The following is a 19,861-nucleotide window of genomic DNA, read 5'->3' as shown; positions in this document are numbered from 1 at the left end:
GATTCAGGACGTCCACTGAAAACCAAAAAAATGTCGGACCAAAGAAGTTGCGAGCGGTCAGCTAACTGATGTTATCACTAAACTTAATTAGAAATGCACTAATATGTCGTAATAATGAACGAGGACGTGTCTTAATCTACCAAACTGAATCATGTTGTTTCTGTGTGAAGTCATTTCAGCATTCTGGTGTCCGATCATCGCATGTTAGCATCCTGTAAAACTGATGAATGTAAAAGTCTGTGACTGGTTCAGACGTATTATTCATTGTTTGAAAAAAAAGCACAATACCAGTGTTAATAAATATGTTGCTGTGCAAACGTCTCGTGTGTTCGTCCGTGTTGCTGAGATCGGCTTGAAGACGATGGACGTTAGGTTAGACACAGTCGTCCTTTAAAGCTGCTTCACTCATGGTGAGTTCTGGTTCGGTAAAGTAAAAAGTTTTCTACGTTTCTGTCTCTGACTTCAAACACGTTTCAGATCAGATCAAAGTCCAGATACTGACAGAATGCAGAGTCGGGTTCAGCTGAGGTCTGCAGGATCACAGTGTTACGTTAGAAGAACCGTCTCTGATCAGAAGAAAACCAAAACAGTCAGATTGGAGAAGTTGGAAATGTGAACTGCATATTTGGCATTAATGCAAAGACTCCAACAGTTAAGCAATAATCAGTTAATGGTTTCAGTCTGCATCCACGAGGCTTGACGTCTGTAAGGAAATGTTCTGGTTCTGGCACTGCTTATTTACTGTACAGCCTGATGACCGTCTGAAACGTTTGGACAGAACTTGGTGCGGTCAAAGCTCCGTACAGTCTGTGCTTTTTGTAGAAGGAAATAAAAGTTTGAAGCTTGATTCCTGCAGCTGACACACTTCAAAAACACGGTGCCGACAGCTGAACAGAAACATTCTGTGTACAGACAGAAACAGAATATATTAACATCTGTGTATTTATATATAACAATAACATGTACAGACAGAATCAGGATGCTGAAATAAATCTGTCACTCCTTCCACCTCCTCCCACCTCCTCCTGGAGAATCTAAACATCAGCAAAGACGGATCATCACTGGACCTGAGGCGGTGCTGAATGAAGCCACACCCACCTGTCAATCAAAGCGTCCACGCTCTTAATCCTGCATAACTTTAAACCTTAATATAACCTGAACAGGTGAGTTCAGTACAGATGTTGTAGTCCTCGAGACTGTCTCGTCTCTGAATCGACTGCAGTTTTACTCCGTCTTGTCTCGGTCTGGGTCAAAGTGGACTCTGGGTGCTGCTGTCTGGGTCAAAGTGGACTCTGGGTGCTGCTGTCTGGGTTAAAGTGGACTCTGCAGGATTCTCAGCAGTGTTTCACATAACGTTGAGTTTCAGAGGTCAGGTCGAGGTTTAGACCACGAGTCAGCTGCAAACAAGTTCCACAACAAGTTAAACTGGTTTTTATGAAGCAGGTCATTTAAAAACAGAAATGAATATTGAAGTGGGTCAAACCACCGATGGAAAATGTTTGTCTGTGAACAGCAGACCTGCAGAGCACAGAGCAGACCTGTGCAGGATGAGCCTCGTCAGTTACCTGAGCATGTTAGAAACTGTCTGCATGTAGTGTTGCTTGTGTCAGTGACACCTAGTGGTTAAAATGGGTGCTGCAGTATCACGCCTCCCTCCACCTGCTGCTTCCAACACTTCAGTTCTTCAAGCCATCGTCATCCTCGCCACACGAGGGCGCTAACGTCGTGCTTCATCATGACATCACAGACCTGCATGTGTGGTTCCCAGCGTGAAGCCTGCAGGAGCAGCAGGTGAGATGGTCGGACATGCAAACACCTCCAGGTGCTGCGTCACATGACCTCACCTGCACAGTCACCTGCTGTGACGCAGAGAGCTCAGCATGTTTGACCTCACTGAAGACAGCTGGGACTCTGAAGACAGCTGGGACACTGAAGACAGCTGGGACACTAAGGACAGCTGGGACACTGAAGACAGCTGGGACACTGAAGACAGCTGGGACACTGGAGACAGCTGGGACACTTTCAGGTGAGACTTCATGAAGCTGATGGAGAGAAGAACAAAGATCTGATTAACCCTTTAATAATAAACTAATAATAAACTAATAATAAACTTTATACTTTTAGATTTGACCTCTGTCTCTCTGTCTGTCTCTCTCTGTGTCTGTTGTTGTGTATTCGGTGCTGATGCAGTTGCAGATGTTTGAAGAGAAACTGTCTTAGATGTATAACAAGTTTATTACAACAAGTTCAGCATCGTAACAAGTAAAACGTTACTTGGAGAGCTCCTGGCTTATAAAGGTAGTTTATACCCCCATGACATTCAATAAAGTAAGTGAATCAGAGACAATTCCTTTCCCAAAAAAGAGCAGCTCAGGGTTTGACCTGTGACCTGACTCCATTGATCCATCTAATGAAGTCTCTGTTCCAACTGAACATCTGAAATCTGACCTGTGCTGATTGGTCGAGATAAAAACCAGTGAAATAAAGAACAGTCTATGACAGCATCAGCATTAGAGTGAGACTGTCTGTGTGCACACACCTCACTGTCTCTGTCTCTGTCTGTCTGTCTGTCTCTGTCAGACACCTCACTGTCTGTCTCTCTCTGTCTGTCTCTCTCTCTCTCTGTCTGTCTGTCTGTCTCTCTCTCTCTGTCTCTCTCTCTGTCTGTCTGCCTGTCTCTCTCTCTCTCTCTGTCTCTCTCTCTGTCTGTCTGCCTGTCTCTCTCTCTCTCTCTCTCTCTCTCTCTCCCTGTCTCTCTCTCTGTCTTTCTCTGTCTCTCTCTGTTATACAAGCCGGTTATGTAACCGGAGCTGCGCACTGCCCCCGGTTGGCAGTTCATGGTGTGACCGGGACTCGGATGAGGACAGCAGCAGCAGCAGCAGCAGCAGCAGGAGGACCTGGACCCGGACCTGGACCTGAACTTGGACCTAGACCCGGACCCATCACCGTTAACCGTTCACCGACATGGCTCCGGTGAAGCTCGACACCTCCTCTCCAGGTGAGTCTCCTCCATTTTGTGCGTGTGGCAGAGAGAAAGGTGCGCGTGATGAATCCCCGCGCACGTTCCCGTGCCAGACTGTTTTCACTGCGCATGTGCAGTGATCAAACGCTCACATATATTTTAAAGTGTGATCTGACCTCGGATCAGCTGAGACGGGCTGAGCGGGTCAGAACAAAGTGTTCCCGTCCCGGCAGGGTCCGGTTACACACGGGTGACGTCATACTGCACATCTCAGGGTGTGTGTGTTGGTTCACCAGTGACACACACAGTGCATGGAGACACACTGAGGGTCACAGTGAGCTGCAGTGCACCTTTAGTTACTCGTTACTAAGGTGTAACGACAGCAGGAACAAACCTTCACGCATGCAGGACACGCCCCCCTCTGCTGAGTGACAGCTGCACTAAAAATAAATGGTGACAGAGTACAGCTTCAGTCCAAGTATGAAACATTGTAATGTGAAAAGTAACTAGTTACTGAGGCTGCATGTCTGACAGAGTAAAAAGTACAACACTGCAGTGTTTGAGTAAAAGTACTCAGTAATGCAGGAGAGCACCATGTGACTGATAATTAAAGTCACACTGATCTGATGAGCTGCAGCTTTAACGAGCACAGACACTTTGTGTTTACTGAGTCACCATGTAGAGTCTTTACTCAGCTCGTCGTTTCCTGATAAACCAGAAAAAGCTGCTGCTGATGGTTAGGGTTACAAAGGCGTGGAAACTTTCTAGTTAATGTCCAGAAACTTTCCATGGAAAGTTACACTGGGGAATTTGTGAGATTTATGGGAATTAACTGTAAATTGTGGGAAATTATAAACAAACTGTATCATATCCAAACATAAGATATACACATGCAAAATAAAACAGTTATTACAATATCATGAAGTCATGACCTCACATGTGTCTTCAACAGTCTCTGTGTGCAGGTACAGAGATCACCTGTGCAGGTAGGGGGCGTGGCCTCAGTAGCCCTGCAGTAAGCAGTGTGCTGTGATCATGTGATAGCAGATATTCAAGTGTATCTGCGTGAAATCTGAGTCAAGATGATGCTAAAATATATTTCCCCAACTATATTTAAGGGCCAACCTTCACTTTTGTAAATTCCCGGTTTATTCCCATAAGTTCCCATAAGTTCCCATAAGTTCCCGGGCTTTGTAACATGTAATACTGTTTCACACAGATGATATGAAGCTTGCTGACAATGTCCAGGCCAAAGAATGCGTGAGCTCGGTACTGAAGGGCCTGGAGACGATCGAACCTCTGGTCCGCTCTGTAGAAGAGACGCCTGAGCCGATCTGCACTGAGGTACGAGGCACCATCCCATCCTGGATCAATGGAAACCTGCTCCGCAACGGCCCGGGGAAGTTTGAGTTTGGAAACACACAGTGAGTTCAGAAACACACACACACACACACACACACACACACACACACACACACATTGTGTCCACACAGATGTGATGGAGTCTCTGTTTCACTGCAGCTTCAACCACTGGTTTGACGGCATGGCGATGCTCCACCAGTTCAAGATCCACAAAGGTCAGGTGACCTACATGAGCCGCTTCCTCCAAAGTGACGCCTACAGGACCAACAGCGAGCGGGACCGCATCGTGATGTCGGAGTTCGGGACCCTCGCCATGCCCGACCCCTGTAAAAACTTCTTCCAGCGCTTCCTGTCTCGCTTTGAGATGATACGTGAGTGACTGAACAGGAAGTGGTTAACGTTTCATTCCAGGCCAGCTCTAAATGAAACGAGGTTTCTGGACCGCGGCCCAGCTCGGGCATTTTGTTTTTGTCTGTGGCGAGCTGTAACTGCAGGCCTGAGCGGCTTCACAGCTGTTTACATGCAGAGCAGACATTATCTAAATGTTTCTCATTCCTGCTGCACTGACACAAACACCTCAGTAATCCTGTTTCTCTGTCACAGAGCCCACGGACAACGCCAGCGTGAGCTTTGTGAAGTACAAAGGTGATTACTACGTCAGCACGGAGACCAACTTCATGCACAAAGTCAATCCAGAGAACCTCCACACGTTAGAGAAGGTACGCTCCTATAGATTATGTCTCCAGGGTCAGAGTGTAATCCCACTGTGTAACTATGTCCAGCTGTACTCGAGTATTTCTTCTGATTACATTACTTCTGATGAACAGCCAATCATCAGCCAGGTCTCCAGCAGCAGCTGATATCACTGACTAGTCCAACAGCATCAGCCCAGCTCATCTTTCAGTTTTTTATTTCCTCCGTCAGCGTCCTCTTCACTCTCTTCTCCTCTGCCATCATGTCCATAGAAGCTGCTGAGCCTGGTTACCTCCTCTTCTTCTTCCTGGTAGTCCATAACGCCTGTTGGTACAAACTGAGCTAACATGAGCTAACAGCAGCTAACAAACTGAGCTAACATGAGCTAACAACTGAGCTGACATGAGCTAATAGCAGCTAACAAACTGAGCTAACATGAGCTAACATGAGCTAATAGCAGCTAACAAACTGAGCTAACATGAGCTAACATGCGCTAACAAACTGAGCTAACATGAGCTAACATGAGCTAATAGCAGCTAACAAACTGAGCTAACATGAGCTAACAGACTGAGCTAACATGAGCTAACAGCAGCTAATAAGCTGAGCTAACATGCGCTAACAGCAGCTGACAGACTGAGCTTACATGAGCTAACAGACTGAGCTAACAGCAGCTAACAGCAGCTAACCAACTGAGCTAACATGAGCTAACATGAGCTAATAGCAGCTAACTAACTGAGCTAACATGAGCTAACAGCAGCTAGCAAACTGAGCTAACATGAGCTAACTTGAGCTAACAGACTGAGCTAACATGAGCTAACAGCAGCTAACAGACTGAGCTAACATGAGCTAACAGCAGCTAACAGACTGAGCTAACATGAGCTAACAGCAGCTACAGCTGTCAGCAGTTTACTTCACTGTCCATCATAAACTCTGTAAATCACAGAGAGTTGAGGCGGAGCAGCCGGAGGACATCAGAGGGAAAACCAGAAAACATTTCCTCCATAAAATATGATCCAGTTTCACCAGAATCAGTGAAATAGTTGCTGCTGTGTGACTTAGTGCCGTAAAGCGTTACGTACACACACTGATCTTTCTCCGCGATGTGTCGCAGGTAGACTGGAGCAAGTTCATCGCCGTAAACGGAGCCACTGCCCACCCGCACTACGACCCTGATGGTACCACTTATAACATGGGGAACTCGTATGGAAGCAAAGGTTGGTCTGAACATCCACATCGCGTGCTCACGTCTCATCTTGTAACTAAGGAATGTTGTTATTGTTATGATGTCAGGAGCTCTGTACAACATCATCAGAGTTCCTCCTGAGAAGACTGAAGCCACAGACACCCTGCATGGAGCCCAGGTACTCTGCTCCATTGTGCCTACGGACAAGTCCCATCCATCCTACTACCACAGCTTTGGTAAGCCACCATTCATATTAGTGTTATTATTATAATATACAACTCACTGCTGCAAAACCATCAGCTACAAAGCCTTCCAATGCTTCCTGCTTCCAGCCATGTCTGAGAACTACGTGGTGTTCATCGAGCAGCCAATCAAGATGGACCTGCTGAAGATCGTCACATGTAAGCTGAGGGGGAAGGCTCTGAGCGAGGGCATCTACTGGGACCCCAAGCAGGAAACCATCTTCCATCTCATCGACAAGCGTACAGGCGAGGTGAGATGTGAGTGCGGCGGTTAGGAGTGAGGATTCATTCCTGCCAAAATAATAAAATATATCATCTAATCATGAGTTCTGTCCTGCAGCCCAGCTCGGTGAAGTACCACACCAAAGCCATCTCCACCTTCCATCAGATCAATGCCTTCGAGGAGGATGGCTTCTTGATGCTCGACATGTGCTGCGCAGACGATGGCCAAGCCATCAACAACTACCTCATCCAGAACCTGCGCAAGTCGGGTGACGCTTTAGACGAGGTCCGAATCAGTGCAGACTTCCACTGTCTTCACGTTGTTTCTTTGCAGCATCAGAATCCCTAAAATGAAAACATGCTGCATTCTTCCTTCTCCAGGTGTACAACACCTTGTGTCGGGTTTTCCCCCGACGTTTCGTTCTGCCCCTTCACGTGACGAGTGAAACCCCGACAGGCCAGAACCTGAACACTCGGCTCTCCAGTCAGGCGACATGTGTCCACGTCAGCCAGGACAAGGTGAGCTGGAAGTTTCCATACAGAGCAGAGCAGATCGTACTCAGAGAGACCCAACGACTCGCACCATGAGCAAGAACTACTGCGATAATAAGAGCTGAGCGTGACTCGTCTTAAATACTGGATGCATGTTCAGACGCTCGTGGAAGAAGTACTCAGCTCTGTCACTTGAGTAGAAGTACAGCACGATGAAACGTCCACGCTTTGTGATCAGAGATGAAACTACAGTCAGTGTGTTTCTTCTTTTGAAATCTGCCGTCCGGACCGGAGTGTCTGTCTGTGTATCGTGATCCGGTCTGATCCCGCACTGCCCATCTCCACACGTACCAGGTGTGAAACGTGCTACAGTCGTGGTTCTCAAACCATCAGACTCAGTCGTAGAAGCTGCTTCATGAAACAAACCGTGCTGTGATCATTCAGAGTTCAACCTGCAGACCTGAATGAGCTTCGGATCAGTGCCTGTCTTTAACCACTAGATGTCACTGTTACAAGCAAAGTTACACCTGCAGAGATGTGTTCATGTTCCTGAGTCCATGTAGTAATATTCTGCGCTGCTAGCCGATGGTTTGGAGGTCACGGACATTCAGTGTTTCTCCTCAGGTGTGTTCATGGCAGTGAATGTCTCTAAGTTACTCTTACTTCTTCATCAGGTGTTCTGCCAACACGAGGATCTCCATGGAGACGACCTCCACGAGTATGGTGGCCTGGAGTTCCCTCAAATCAACTATAACAGATGTAACACGCGGCCGTACCGTTATTTCTACGGATGTGGCTTCAGACACCTGGTGGGAGATTCTCTGCTCAAGATGGACCTGGAGGACAAGACGCTCAAGGTGTGTTCACCTGACACGGCGTCTTCATGCTTCATGTGTTAGAGCAGCTCATTGATCAATGACTCTAACCTGTGTGTGTGTGTGTGTGTGTGTGTGTGTGTGTGTGTGTGTGTGTGTGTGACCTCAGGTCTGGTACCTGAAGGGTTTCTTCCCGTCAGAGCCCGTGTTTGTGGCGTCACCTGACGCCGTGGAGGAGGACGATGGCGTCGTCCTGTCTGTGGTCCTCACGCCTTCACAGGTAACTAAAGACTGAAACATGAGCCGCAGCAAACGTTTCACGTTAGACGATATCGTGTGAGTTCAGTGATGGAAGTCGTTTGTAAAGGTTCATACCTGAGGTCAGGAGGTAACTTGGGTTAACTTGGTTCAGGCTGATGAACTCAACATGCTGCATCCATCTTTCATCAGTCTGAACTGAACAGAGATCCACAACATGCTTCACTCTTCATCACTCCTCTGCAAACATAAGTTCAAGTTTGGTAATAATAACAATGTTTGATAATAAATGGATTCATCGACCACTATCACTGAATAAAAGACAGATTTTTATCATGAACATTTCACAAGGGGGATGGAAATTTACCAACACAACTGTAAAATCAATTCATAAATATTTACATGAAATCAGAAATGAAACTTTCTAAAGTGCAGAAGCAGAAAATGTTCATATGTCAGCCTTATTATTATTATTATTATTATTATTAATATGTAGTTTTAAGTCTGCAGAAAGAGGATTACAGTTACATTTAAATATATCAAATGATAATTGACATTTCATTTCTCATTATATTTTATTTCTTTTTGTTGGAAATTAAATTTTACTTTTGTGGAAAAACAAACTGAACTTTAATTAGTTTGCAGGATTTTCAAACATCTGAAAGAAAACGAGTTCCTTCTCCATAATTCAAGAGTTAAATCAGAATATTTTTGATTAACGGACGTGAAGCTGCTTCCTGACAGCGCGACTGTTTTTAATCTCTTAACTCTGTTTTTTCATATCAGAGGATTTAAAAAATATTTCTAATGTGGCAAATTAAATTTCATAAATTGTCTTTTTTGAATAATTCTAATTGAATAATTAAATAAATGACTTGAACTTCTTCTTCTCTGCAGGATAAAGGAACGTTCCTCCTGGTTTTGGACGCCCGGACGTTTGACGAGCTCGGCAGAGCGAACGTGCCCGTGAACATCCCGTACGGCTTCCACGGTGCCTTCAAGGCCTCCACGTGAACCTGAAGTGTTTCTGAATATTAAATAACCACTTTAGTCCTCATGGTACTGACTCAGCTGATGACAGAGGCTGATTGTTACATTTTATATTATTATATTAATATTAAACAGTGACGGCATTAAGACACTTTTATTATATACTTATTAATTATATTCTTTTAGCTTTAATCTAACTACTCAGGAGCCGTGTACGATGCTCCAACACAAAGTGCCAAATGAACATTTGACTTTTTTTACTCTTTTTATGTGTCGCTCTTTTTCACTCTGTTCCTGATTAAATTTTTACCTGCGTGAAAACGTCGTGTGTCAAATAATAAATAAATAATTATTTATGCCACATCAATACTTGAAGTATTTCATTATTTGGAGCTGCACGTGAGTATTTTTAGTTTCCTGTGTCGTCCTGTTTGACGTTAAATTATATTTTTATTTAGTTAAAGATGTAAAATCTCAGCACAGACCTTCCCTCGTTCTTAAACTCTCTCATCACTGACTGATCATCGATAACACACTGAGTGTTTATCTTCACATTAAATACAGTGTGTTTGACTGAATCTGAGGTTTGAGTTAAAAACATGAATTTTTATTTAAAGATTTAAATGTAAATAACACACATTAAAACTCATATTGCACATTTTAAATCTATAAATTTGAGCCGTCGTTCAATGACAGTATCACAGTGAATCATCTTGAACACAAAGTGTAATTCTCATCATGAAGCTTTGAAACAGCTTTAATAAATCTGATCACAGTGCTGAACATCGTCCACTAGAGGTCAGCGCGTGATGCCACTTCAGACTGAATCTGCAGGATTTGAACCAGCGACCCGACCACAGGGACTTTGTTCTACGTTCTGCCCTCATGACCGTGTCACACCTTCAGCTGAGGAATCGAACCTGCAACCTTCTGACCAGCAGCTCACCGCGTCCCTTCACACACATAACACTGAGTGTGGCACTGAAGCACCGAAGGTTTCAGTCCAAGTCTGTTCACCTTAACATGTATGGGACAGTGGACTCAGAGCGCTCCAACGTTCAAACACTGAACAATCCTCAAACCTCTGATCCAGCAGGTCTGACTGTGGCTTCACTTCAGTCTGTGTCCTGACAGCCGGTTAAAGCGACAGACACCAACGCTCCGAATCCAGCTTCCAGTGTTCAGATCATGTTAGAACAACGCTGGTCCATCAGAGTGAAGATGGACGACCTGCTCACCTGTCTCTCAGACTCTGATGCATCGTTCCACCAAAACGTTCACGTGCTGAAACCTGAGTGAGCAGGTTCTTATGTTCTTATGCTGTTCATTGTGCTGACATATTAAACAAAGTCTGAAAACTAACGAGGAAACATGAAGCCAACTGAAAGCAGCCGCAAAACTACAAATGAAAATCCAGAAGTCAGAGAGTGACACAGGAAACAGACAGGTGAACTCTACACAGGTGAAACCAATCAACCAATCAGACAAAGACAGGAAGTAGAAAAACAGGACACAGACAGGGGAGAACTACAAAATAAAACAGGAAACAGCGAGCGTCGATCCCGCTGCTTCTTTTCAGGTCATCGACAAAGTCTTAGAGACTTCATAGTAAATAATATAAAATATAAATATATGGTACCATATAATATATAAACACAGTGTTTAGTATTAAACCTGCAATCAAGATAAATGGAGATAAATAAAGAAGCAGACGAGCTGCACGTCACAGAGCTTTGTGAAGTCGACTGAAGCGTCAGGTCAGGAAACCAGATTCTTTTTATTTTTAGTTTGTTTGTGATTTGAAGAACTCTGAAAGTTTTTATGGAAACGAAAAGAAATGTTTGAAGTCAGAGACAACAGAGACAACAGAGACAACAGAGACAACAGAGACAACAGAGACAACAGAGACAACAGAGACAACAGAGACAACAGAGACAACAGAACCCGACAGGTCCAGAGTGTCGGATCTGTTTTTATCAGTTTATATCCATCAACCACCATCCACCATCCATCATCCATCATCCATCCTTCATCCATCATCCATCCATCATCCTTCATCCATCCATCATCCACCATCCATCCATCATCCTTCATCCATCCATCCATCATCCTTCATCCATCCATCATCCATCCATCATCCTTCTGTCCATCATCCATCTGTCCATCATCCTTCATCCATCATCCTTCATCCATCCATCATCCATCCATCTGTCCATCATCCATCTGTCCATCATCCTTCATCCATCCATCATCCTTCATCCATCCCTCCATCCATCCATCATCCATCTGTCCATCATCCATCTGTCCATCATTCTTCATCCATCATCCTTCATCCATCCATCATCCATCTGTCCATCATCCTTCATCCATCCATCATCCATCCTTCCTCCTCTCCGGGTGGTGGTGGCAGCAGGTCTAGCAGGACGTCTCCTCAGCAGCTCATTCATCAGAGCTGGTTGGGTTTGTCTGCTCTTCATCCATCAGATGTCTGAACCACGTCAGCCGACTCTTTTCAACGTGAAGCAGCAGTGGCTCCACACCGAGCTCCGTCCGGACATCCGAGCTCCTCTGTTCACCACCCAAAGCTCACGAGCATCGCAGAGCCGGCTGGTCCTGGACTTGAACTCACTGTCCCCCATCCTGATGACGTGCATACAGAACATGTGAAGTGTTGGAATCTGTCATATTTATATTTTAACTTTCATGTAGCTGCTTTCATTGTCTGTGCTGATCGAGGCTGAACGAGCTCAGGAACAGGAATTGTTCAGGTTCTTGGTTCTGAACCGGCTCAGCTCTTCACTTCTGCATTCTCGTGATAATCATGCACATGTGAGGAATCCGATTTCCAGTCCACGCTCCGGTCTGTTTCCAGTTAGTCCATTACGGAGGCGAGCGCCGCGTGCACGTGTGTGTGTGTGTGTGTGAGTGTGTGTGTGTGTGTGTGTGTGTAAACATTTGTCAGGAAGCATCACTTGACCTCAAAGTGTGTGATATGTCCGTGTGGCACATACACACACACACACACACACACTGATTCACGTTAACCCATAAAACATGTCTGACATATTAATCAGGCTGTGGGGGTCGCTGCTCCGCTGTGAGGGGGAGGGCTCTCATTGGGCCATCTTACGCATCCTCGTCGGCCAATGAGAGCGAGCGGAGCCTCTCTTCTCCTAGCAACAAGACTCCTTTTCTCTGAGTGGTGCAATCAGTAAACTGACACCCGTAATTTTACAATATGAATAATTACAACCTAACAGCTCGGCGGCAGAAACACGAGTTCATCTTTTTCCACATCTCTATCTGCCTGTCTCCATCTTGGCTGCAGCTCGGGTGCATTCAGGCGGCTCCGTCTCCCGTCTTAAAGGAACAGCACCGCATATTTAAGCTTTTTTTCTCTCTGTTCAGGGGCATTGTGGGTAATGGTCTGTACTTGTTGACCTCCGAGCTGAATGGCGGGGCCTCTCTCAGGAGGGAGAAGAAATACCTTGGCACAGAGCTATCGCTTCCCCGAGACGCTACCAGCTCCTCTGAGCTCTGTGCAGATGTTTCTCTGCTCGGCCCGAGCGACGTTCAGACGCTGAAACAGAAACACGACGATCGAAGCTTCTGCTGGAACCTTACAGGGCTCCGTACCGCACCTGTTGCCAGGCTACAGCGGTGCACGTGCACGTGTCTGTCCGACCCCTGACCCTGAATGCATTCCTGTCTTTGCCCCTCTGGGAGCCGAGCACATGTTACACACACACACACACACACACACACACACACACACACACAGGGAGCTCAGGTGTGTGTGATGTCGTGGTTTATTGAGCCTCCTCGCTCTTTGAGGATTCTTAAATTAGTCGAGGACGCTGCAGCGTCTCGCGGCCGTGTGAAATGTAACGTGGTGATTTCAGGAACAGTCTGACCTTCTCAAATCCAGCACAACAATATCTGATGCTCGTTAGAGGTCAGCCGGGGCGGCGTGCAGAAAGCAGATAATTAACTGCCCGTATGACCTCCTGTCCTTTTGGGCATCTTCCGCCGAGTCTCTGAATTGTCCAGCAGCGGGACAAAAGCCCCCATGAAGCTCGTTTAGCCCAGTTTCAATGAGGCCCGACAGGAAGGAGCGCCCTCTCTTTGAAGTGTGTTCTGGATCAGCCCGTTACAGTACGAGCGCCTCGAACACAACCACTGTTCAACCTCAGCTGACCCTGCTCTCAGACCTGCCTCCTCTTGGAGGAATGCTGCTGCTGATGGTTTTTAATATTCCCCGGCCCCGTGTGCCCTCAGATTTGGCGGTGCGGCGTTAACACAAGCTGACACTGCAGATTAGCCGCAGACATCAGGAATGCCGCTGCCTTTTTGTGCCACGTGGACTTTGGCCAAAAAAAAAGAGGCTTCGGTCACAGAGACCTGAGGAAAACAGGTCGGGGACAGTCTTCATGTACAGACAGCGTCTTCTGTCTTCTTTGTGTCTTCAGGACAGCGTCCGTCAGACAAAGACCTGAAGTCTGATGTGGACTCGCAGAGACACTTTAATCCTGCTCCATCTTTCAGCAGCTCTGAGGTCTTCATCAGCGCACACATCCACAAATACAGAACTCCTCCGGGCCGGAGATCAGCACGCCGACAAACATCCACAAAGTTTTATGATTATTCAAGTGACAGCTGAGTGCACACGCAGCATGTCTGCAGGGTGGAGAGGGTGGAGAGAGGGTGGAGAGGGTGGAGAGGGCGGAGAGGGTGGAGAGAGGGTGGAGAGGGCGGAGAGAGGGTGGAGAGGGTGCAGAGGGTGGAGAGGGTGCAGAGGGTGGAGAGAGGGTGGAGAGGGTGGAGAGAGGGTGGAGAGAGGGTGCAGAGGCGGCCGTCTTCTCTTTTGTTCCAGTGACTCACAAACTGAAACAAAGAGGTCAAAGTGAAGAAAACGGTGCAGAGGACGTGAGCTCTGTCATCGTTAATGTTCAGATGAACGTCTGAACATTAACGAGTTTGAAATGATGCTGAAGCTCTTTTAGAAGAAACGAAGAGAAACTCGTTAATGAAACGATTCGTCTTCAGTCAGAACATTTAAAGAGACGTTTCATCTGTGAAGGACGCTTTGAGTTTTACATATTTAAAAAGAAGTCGGTGAATAAAGTGAATCAGATGTTATTCATTATTAGTACATAAATCAAAAATGTTTAAATCCAGTTTAGAACTTCAGATTTTTCTGATGCCTAAAATGTTTCAGTTTTTTAAAGTTTGAATAAACCTCCACAGCTGTTTCCATGTGAAGCCGCTCTGTAATTATATTGATCAGACTTCCTGAGCTTCCAGCCGGTCAGACGCTGACACACACTTTCAGTCACTTCATCACGAGCTGCTCTTTGACAAACACGACGGATCATCACCAGCCGACAGAGTGTGAAGCCGACAGACTGCGTGGATGCTCTGTTTGGCCTGAGAGCAGCTGCCGGTGCAGAGCCGAGAACACAGAGCCGCAGAACACAGACCCGAGATCAGCTCGGAGGTGAGTGAGGAATAAATACACAGGACAGAAGTCGTCCATGTGAAATTTATTTGAATCTGAAGAAACGCTGATTAAGATGGTGGAGCAGAGAGAGCCTCTGTCAGCTCTACATGCAGGGCCCGTCTCATTTCTATGGCAACGTGAAGGCTATTATCGTACCTTGCCATTCATTATGAAAGGACTCGAGTTGACGGGGTGGAGAGGGTGGAGAGGGTGGAGAGGGGAGGGCGGAGCGCTCACAGCTGGGAAACAAGAAGAAGAAGAAGAAATGAATGAGTGAAAGGAAAACTGCAGCGGACGTCCATTCACACACACTCAGAGAATAACAGTGTGTTAATGCTGCAGATCTACAGCTGCATGTTCAAGTGTGTGTGTGTGTGTGTGTGCAGCACAATAAAAAGTGTGTGTGTGTGTGTGTGCAGCACAATAAAAAGTGTGTGTGTGTGTGTGTCCTTCGTTTATTTCATTCATCCAGATTTAATCTAAAAACGTTTCATGAAGAAGAGAAGCTGCAGGCACGTCGAGTTTCTTCACAGTCATGCAATAAAAAGTTTTAAAGAGAGTTTTGAAGATTTGATTTAGTAACACACACACACACACACACACACACACACTTTTTATTGTGCTGCACACACACACACACACACACTCTGACTGTGTCAGCTTCTTTGTGGAAGTTTCAGTTTTTTCTTTCGTTGAACCACAAACTAAATATTTCCGATCTGTTGGCCAAACACTTTGAACCTGACACAGTTTAACATGGAAACATGTGGAATGAAGCCGAGCACTGTTTGTTTACGATGACTGAGATTTGTGCACAGAACGCCGACGTGATAAATATTTCTGTTGGAAGCCACGTCAAACACAGTTAGTGTGAGCGCGCAGGATCTGAATCCAGACAAAAGAGAGTGTGTGTGTGTGTGTGCGCGCCCTGACGTCACGCTGCATCAGCCAATCAGACGCTCAGATCGGTCAAACCTCCGACAGCCTGAAATCTAAACGCTGATACTCGACCTGTGTGTGTGTGTGTGTGTGTGTGTGTGTTCTGACTGAAATCTGAGACGAGGAGAAGTCTCATTTGATTTGGTTTGAAGAGAACAAGCCAGAGACAAAGTGCAGACACAGACAGTGAATGAGAGTGAGCGAGCTCGAGTCTCTGCGGGTTCAAAGGTCTGACTCTGCTCTCCATGAGTTGCCATGCAGACTGTAACCAGGGCTGAGCTGAGCTGCTCTGACTTACAGACTGCTTCTATTTCTGTGGATGTTTCTGTTTGCGTGATGTTCTTTCAGTCGTGAGCTCGCCTGCATCGCCGTCACGCCCGGTAGCGACGGCAGACAGTCGACTTCCTGTGCATAACTCAAACATCTGGCCTTCATCAGCGAGCGCCTGAGATCTTCAAACTGCACCGTGAGTCTACGTCTGCTGTGCAGCCACGTGACGACAACGTGACAGCGACAGTTAGACAACAGCTCTGATTGGACGCCAGCTGCTGATGACAGGTACGCTTCATGTGTTTGGATCCATTCACTAAGAAACATGGAGGAGATGAACCACGACACCAGAGATGAAGTCTACACACAGAAACCACGTCACATGAACGTGACCTGATACGGTGCAACACGTGAACATGGAACATCTGACACGACACTCGATTAAAGGTTTGACCTGCTGGTGGCGCTAGATGAAAGTCACTCATTGCTTCCTTCACTGCTACGTATTTAACTCTATTATGCATGTACACTGTTTATCATAATTTAGTATTTGTGTGTCCCTGTTAAACTGTCATCATGATAAAAATAGAAATCATGCTTGTTGAAAATATATTTGTGTTTTTATATAGATCATATTTTATTCTGGACAAACAGAGACATGACGTCTTTGGTGTTCACGGTATTTTGTTGTTTATATTTTTGGTTTGAAGATATTTGAATAATAAAGACAGAATGAGGGAACGAGTGTGTCAGAGGACAGAGGACAGAGGACAGAGGACGTCCACGCTGTGTGGACTGTCACTGCTTCAACACGTGACGCACAGTGAAGCAGCTCCAGACTGTGTGTTTATTTATTATTATACTATATTTGCATGTACACAACAAACATGCTGCAGAATGCAGGTCACACATTTGGGTAATTACTGAACAGTGTGTGGGTAGAACTGAAAACAATTCAGTGATATGAACGACGTGAGAGATTATAGAAAATGTTCAACATGAAGACAGATCTGCTTAAAGAGAGACAGCTGATTATTAAAGAACTGTTCTGTTCTTTATTGTTCTATGATGAGAATTTATAAAAAAAAAAAATTTCACAGGAGCAATTTTTTTTGGAGGGTTTAAATCAGAGGAGAAAAACTCCAGCACTGCGACACGACGAGCTCGTTATGAAAGATGAAATAACTTCATTAAATGTTAAAACACGTCACACGTTTGTTTCTGTGGCTGCTGCAGCTTCGTTATGTTTCTCAAACTGTGGTACGAGGACCGCTGGTGGTACGTCACGTCCCTGCAGAGGAATCTGTGAAATATGTTTGTTTTTTTTTTAAATGTAATAAATGAATTAAAAAAAAAAGTTTTGTGTAATATTTTGTTTATATGACGTGTCGTCACATTCATGATCAGTTAGGATGAACGAGAATAATATAATAACAATAATCTAATTAATAATGAACCTTTGCAGAGCTGAGGGCTGACGTCACGTCTCAGCTGACCTGAGGCCAAACGAGCTCTAACGAACTCACAGAGACACGAGAAGGAATCGAACCGGCGGCCTCAGACGTACGGACGAGGGAGCGTTCGCTGTGAGATCGAAGACGTCCTGAACTCAGTCTGATTCAGAAATGTGTGTATCTGTGTGTGTTCATGTGTGTATGTGTGTGTGTTCATGTGTGTATCTGTGTGTGTATGTGTGTGTATCTGTGTGTGTATCTGTGTGTGTCTCTGTGTGTCTGTGTGTGTGTGTGTGTGTGTCTCTGTGTGTCTGTGTGTGTCTGTGTGTGTGTCTCTGTGTGTCTCTGTGTGTGTGTGTGTGTCTGTGTGTGTGTGTGTGTGTGTGTGTGTGTGCAGACGTGCTGCATGATTTATGACTCTTCTTTATCTTTACAATCTAATTATGTTCAGTGTTCGGGGAAAGTTCGGCCTGAGTGTGTGAAGTCGTTTCATGAGGAAGCCGAACACACAGAAGCTTGTTAGTGTTGAGAACACACACACAGAGTACACACACACAGAGTACACACACACACAGAGGGTACACACACAGAGTACACACACAGAGTACACACACACAGAGTACACACACAAAGGGTACACACACAGAGTACACACACACACACAGAGTACACACACACATAGAACACACACAGAGTACACACACTCACACAGAGGATACACACACAGAGTACACACACACACACAGAGGGTACACACACATAGAACACACACAGAGAGCACACACACAGAGGGTACACACACATAGAACACACAGAGAGCACACACACAGAGGGTACACACACATAGAACACACACACATAGAACACACACACAGAGAGCACACACACAGAGGGTACACACACAGAGGGTACACACACACAGAGTACACACACAGAGAGAACACACACATAGAGTACACACACACACACACACACACAGAACACACACATAGAGTACACACACACACACACAGAGTACACACACACACAGAGCACACACATAGAGTACACACACACACACACAGAGTACACACACACAGAGCACACACACACAGAGTACACACACACAGAGCACACACACACAGAGAACACACACACAGAGAGTACACACACACACAGAGTACACACACACAGAGAACACACACACAGAGCACACACACACAGAGAGTACACACACACACAGAGTACACACACACAGAGTACACACACACAGAGAGTACACACACACACAGAGTACACACACACAGAGAACACACACACAGAGCACACACACACAGAGAACACACACACAGAGTACACACACACAGAGTACACACACACACAGAACGCACACACAGACTACACACACAGAGTACACACACACACAGAGAACATACACACAGAGTACACACACACACACACACAGAACACACACACACACAGAACACACACAGAGTACACACACACAGAGTACACACACACACAGAACGCACACACAGAGTACACGCACACACAGAACACACAGACTACACACACACAGAGAATACACACACACACACACAGAGTACACACACACAGAGAACATACACACAGAGTACACACAAAACACACACACACACAGAACACACACAGAGTACACACACACAGAGAACACACACACACACAGAACGCACACACAGAGTACACACACACAGTACACACACACGGAGGGTACACACACAGAGGGCACACACACAGAGTACACACACACAGAGGGTACACACACAGAGAGTACACACACAGAGTACACACACACACACACACACAGAGAGTACACACACAGAGGGTACACACACAGAGTACACACACACACACACACACACAGAGGGTACACACACAGAGGGTACACACACAGAGTACACACACACACAGAGGGTACACACACAGAGTACACACACAGAGGGTACACACACAGAGCACACACACACACACACACACACACTCACACACACAGAGGGTACACGCACAGAGTACACACACACAGAGTGCACACACACACACACAGGGTACACACACAGAGTACACACACACACAGAGGCTAAACACACAGAGTACACACACACAGAGTACACACACACAGAGTACACACACACACACACACACACACACACAGAGGGTACACACACAGAGTACACACACTCACACAGAGGATACACACACAGAGTACACACACACACAGAGGGTACACACACATAGAACACACACAGAGAGCACACACACAGAGGGTACACACACATAGAACACACAGAGAGCACACACACAGAGGGTACACACACATAGAACACACACACATAGAACACACACACAGAGAGCACACACACAGAGGGTACACACACAGAGGGTACACACACACAGAGTACACACACAGAGAGAACACACACATAGAGTACACACACACACACACACACAGAACACACACACA

General features: G+C 45.9%; 1 protein-coding gene and 1 long non-coding RNA gene across 2 annotated transcripts; one reads left to right on the top strand and one right to left on the bottom strand.

Annotated features, from left to right (window-relative positions):
- Window positions 1–1,015: 1,015 nt before the first annotated feature.
- LOC113744422 (uncharacterized) lies at window positions 1,016–8,682 on the bottom strand. The gene is made up of 3 exons (XR_003461513.1): window positions 8,347–8,682; window positions 8,150–8,262; window positions 1,016–2,042 (listed from the first exon to the last, which is right to left on the bottom strand). It is a non-coding gene; the product is annotated as an uncharacterized LOC113744422 (long non-coding RNA).
- On the top strand, window positions 2,765–9,586 carry LOC113744420 (beta,beta-carotene 9',10'-oxygenase). Its single transcript, XM_027273910.1, has 12 exons — window positions 2,765–2,998; window positions 4,182–4,386; window positions 4,484–4,695; window positions 4,928–5,043; window positions 6,129–6,231; window positions 6,308–6,436; window positions 6,533–6,693; window positions 6,783–6,950; window positions 7,046–7,183; window positions 7,831–8,013; window positions 8,141–8,251; window positions 9,127–9,586. Exons 1-12 carry the CDS (start codon window positions 2,965–2,967, stop codon window positions 9,241–9,243), a joined length of 1,677 nt encoding a protein of 558 aa, XP_027129711.1. The 5' UTR covers window positions 2,765–2,964; the 3' UTR covers window positions 9,244–9,586.
- The last annotated feature ends 10,275 nt before the right edge of the window (window positions 9,587–19,861 follow it).

This window comes from Larimichthys crocea, chromosome XXII, assembly GCF_000972845.2.
Source record: "Larimichthys crocea isolate SSNF chromosome XXII, L_crocea_2.0, whole genome shotgun sequence".
In the NCBI taxonomy this organism is placed as follows: domain Eukaryota; kingdom Metazoa; phylum Chordata; class Actinopteri; family Sciaenidae; genus Larimichthys; species Larimichthys crocea.
Note: the sequence above shows the minus strand (reverse complement) of the source record. Positions and strands in the feature narration are given on the sequence as shown.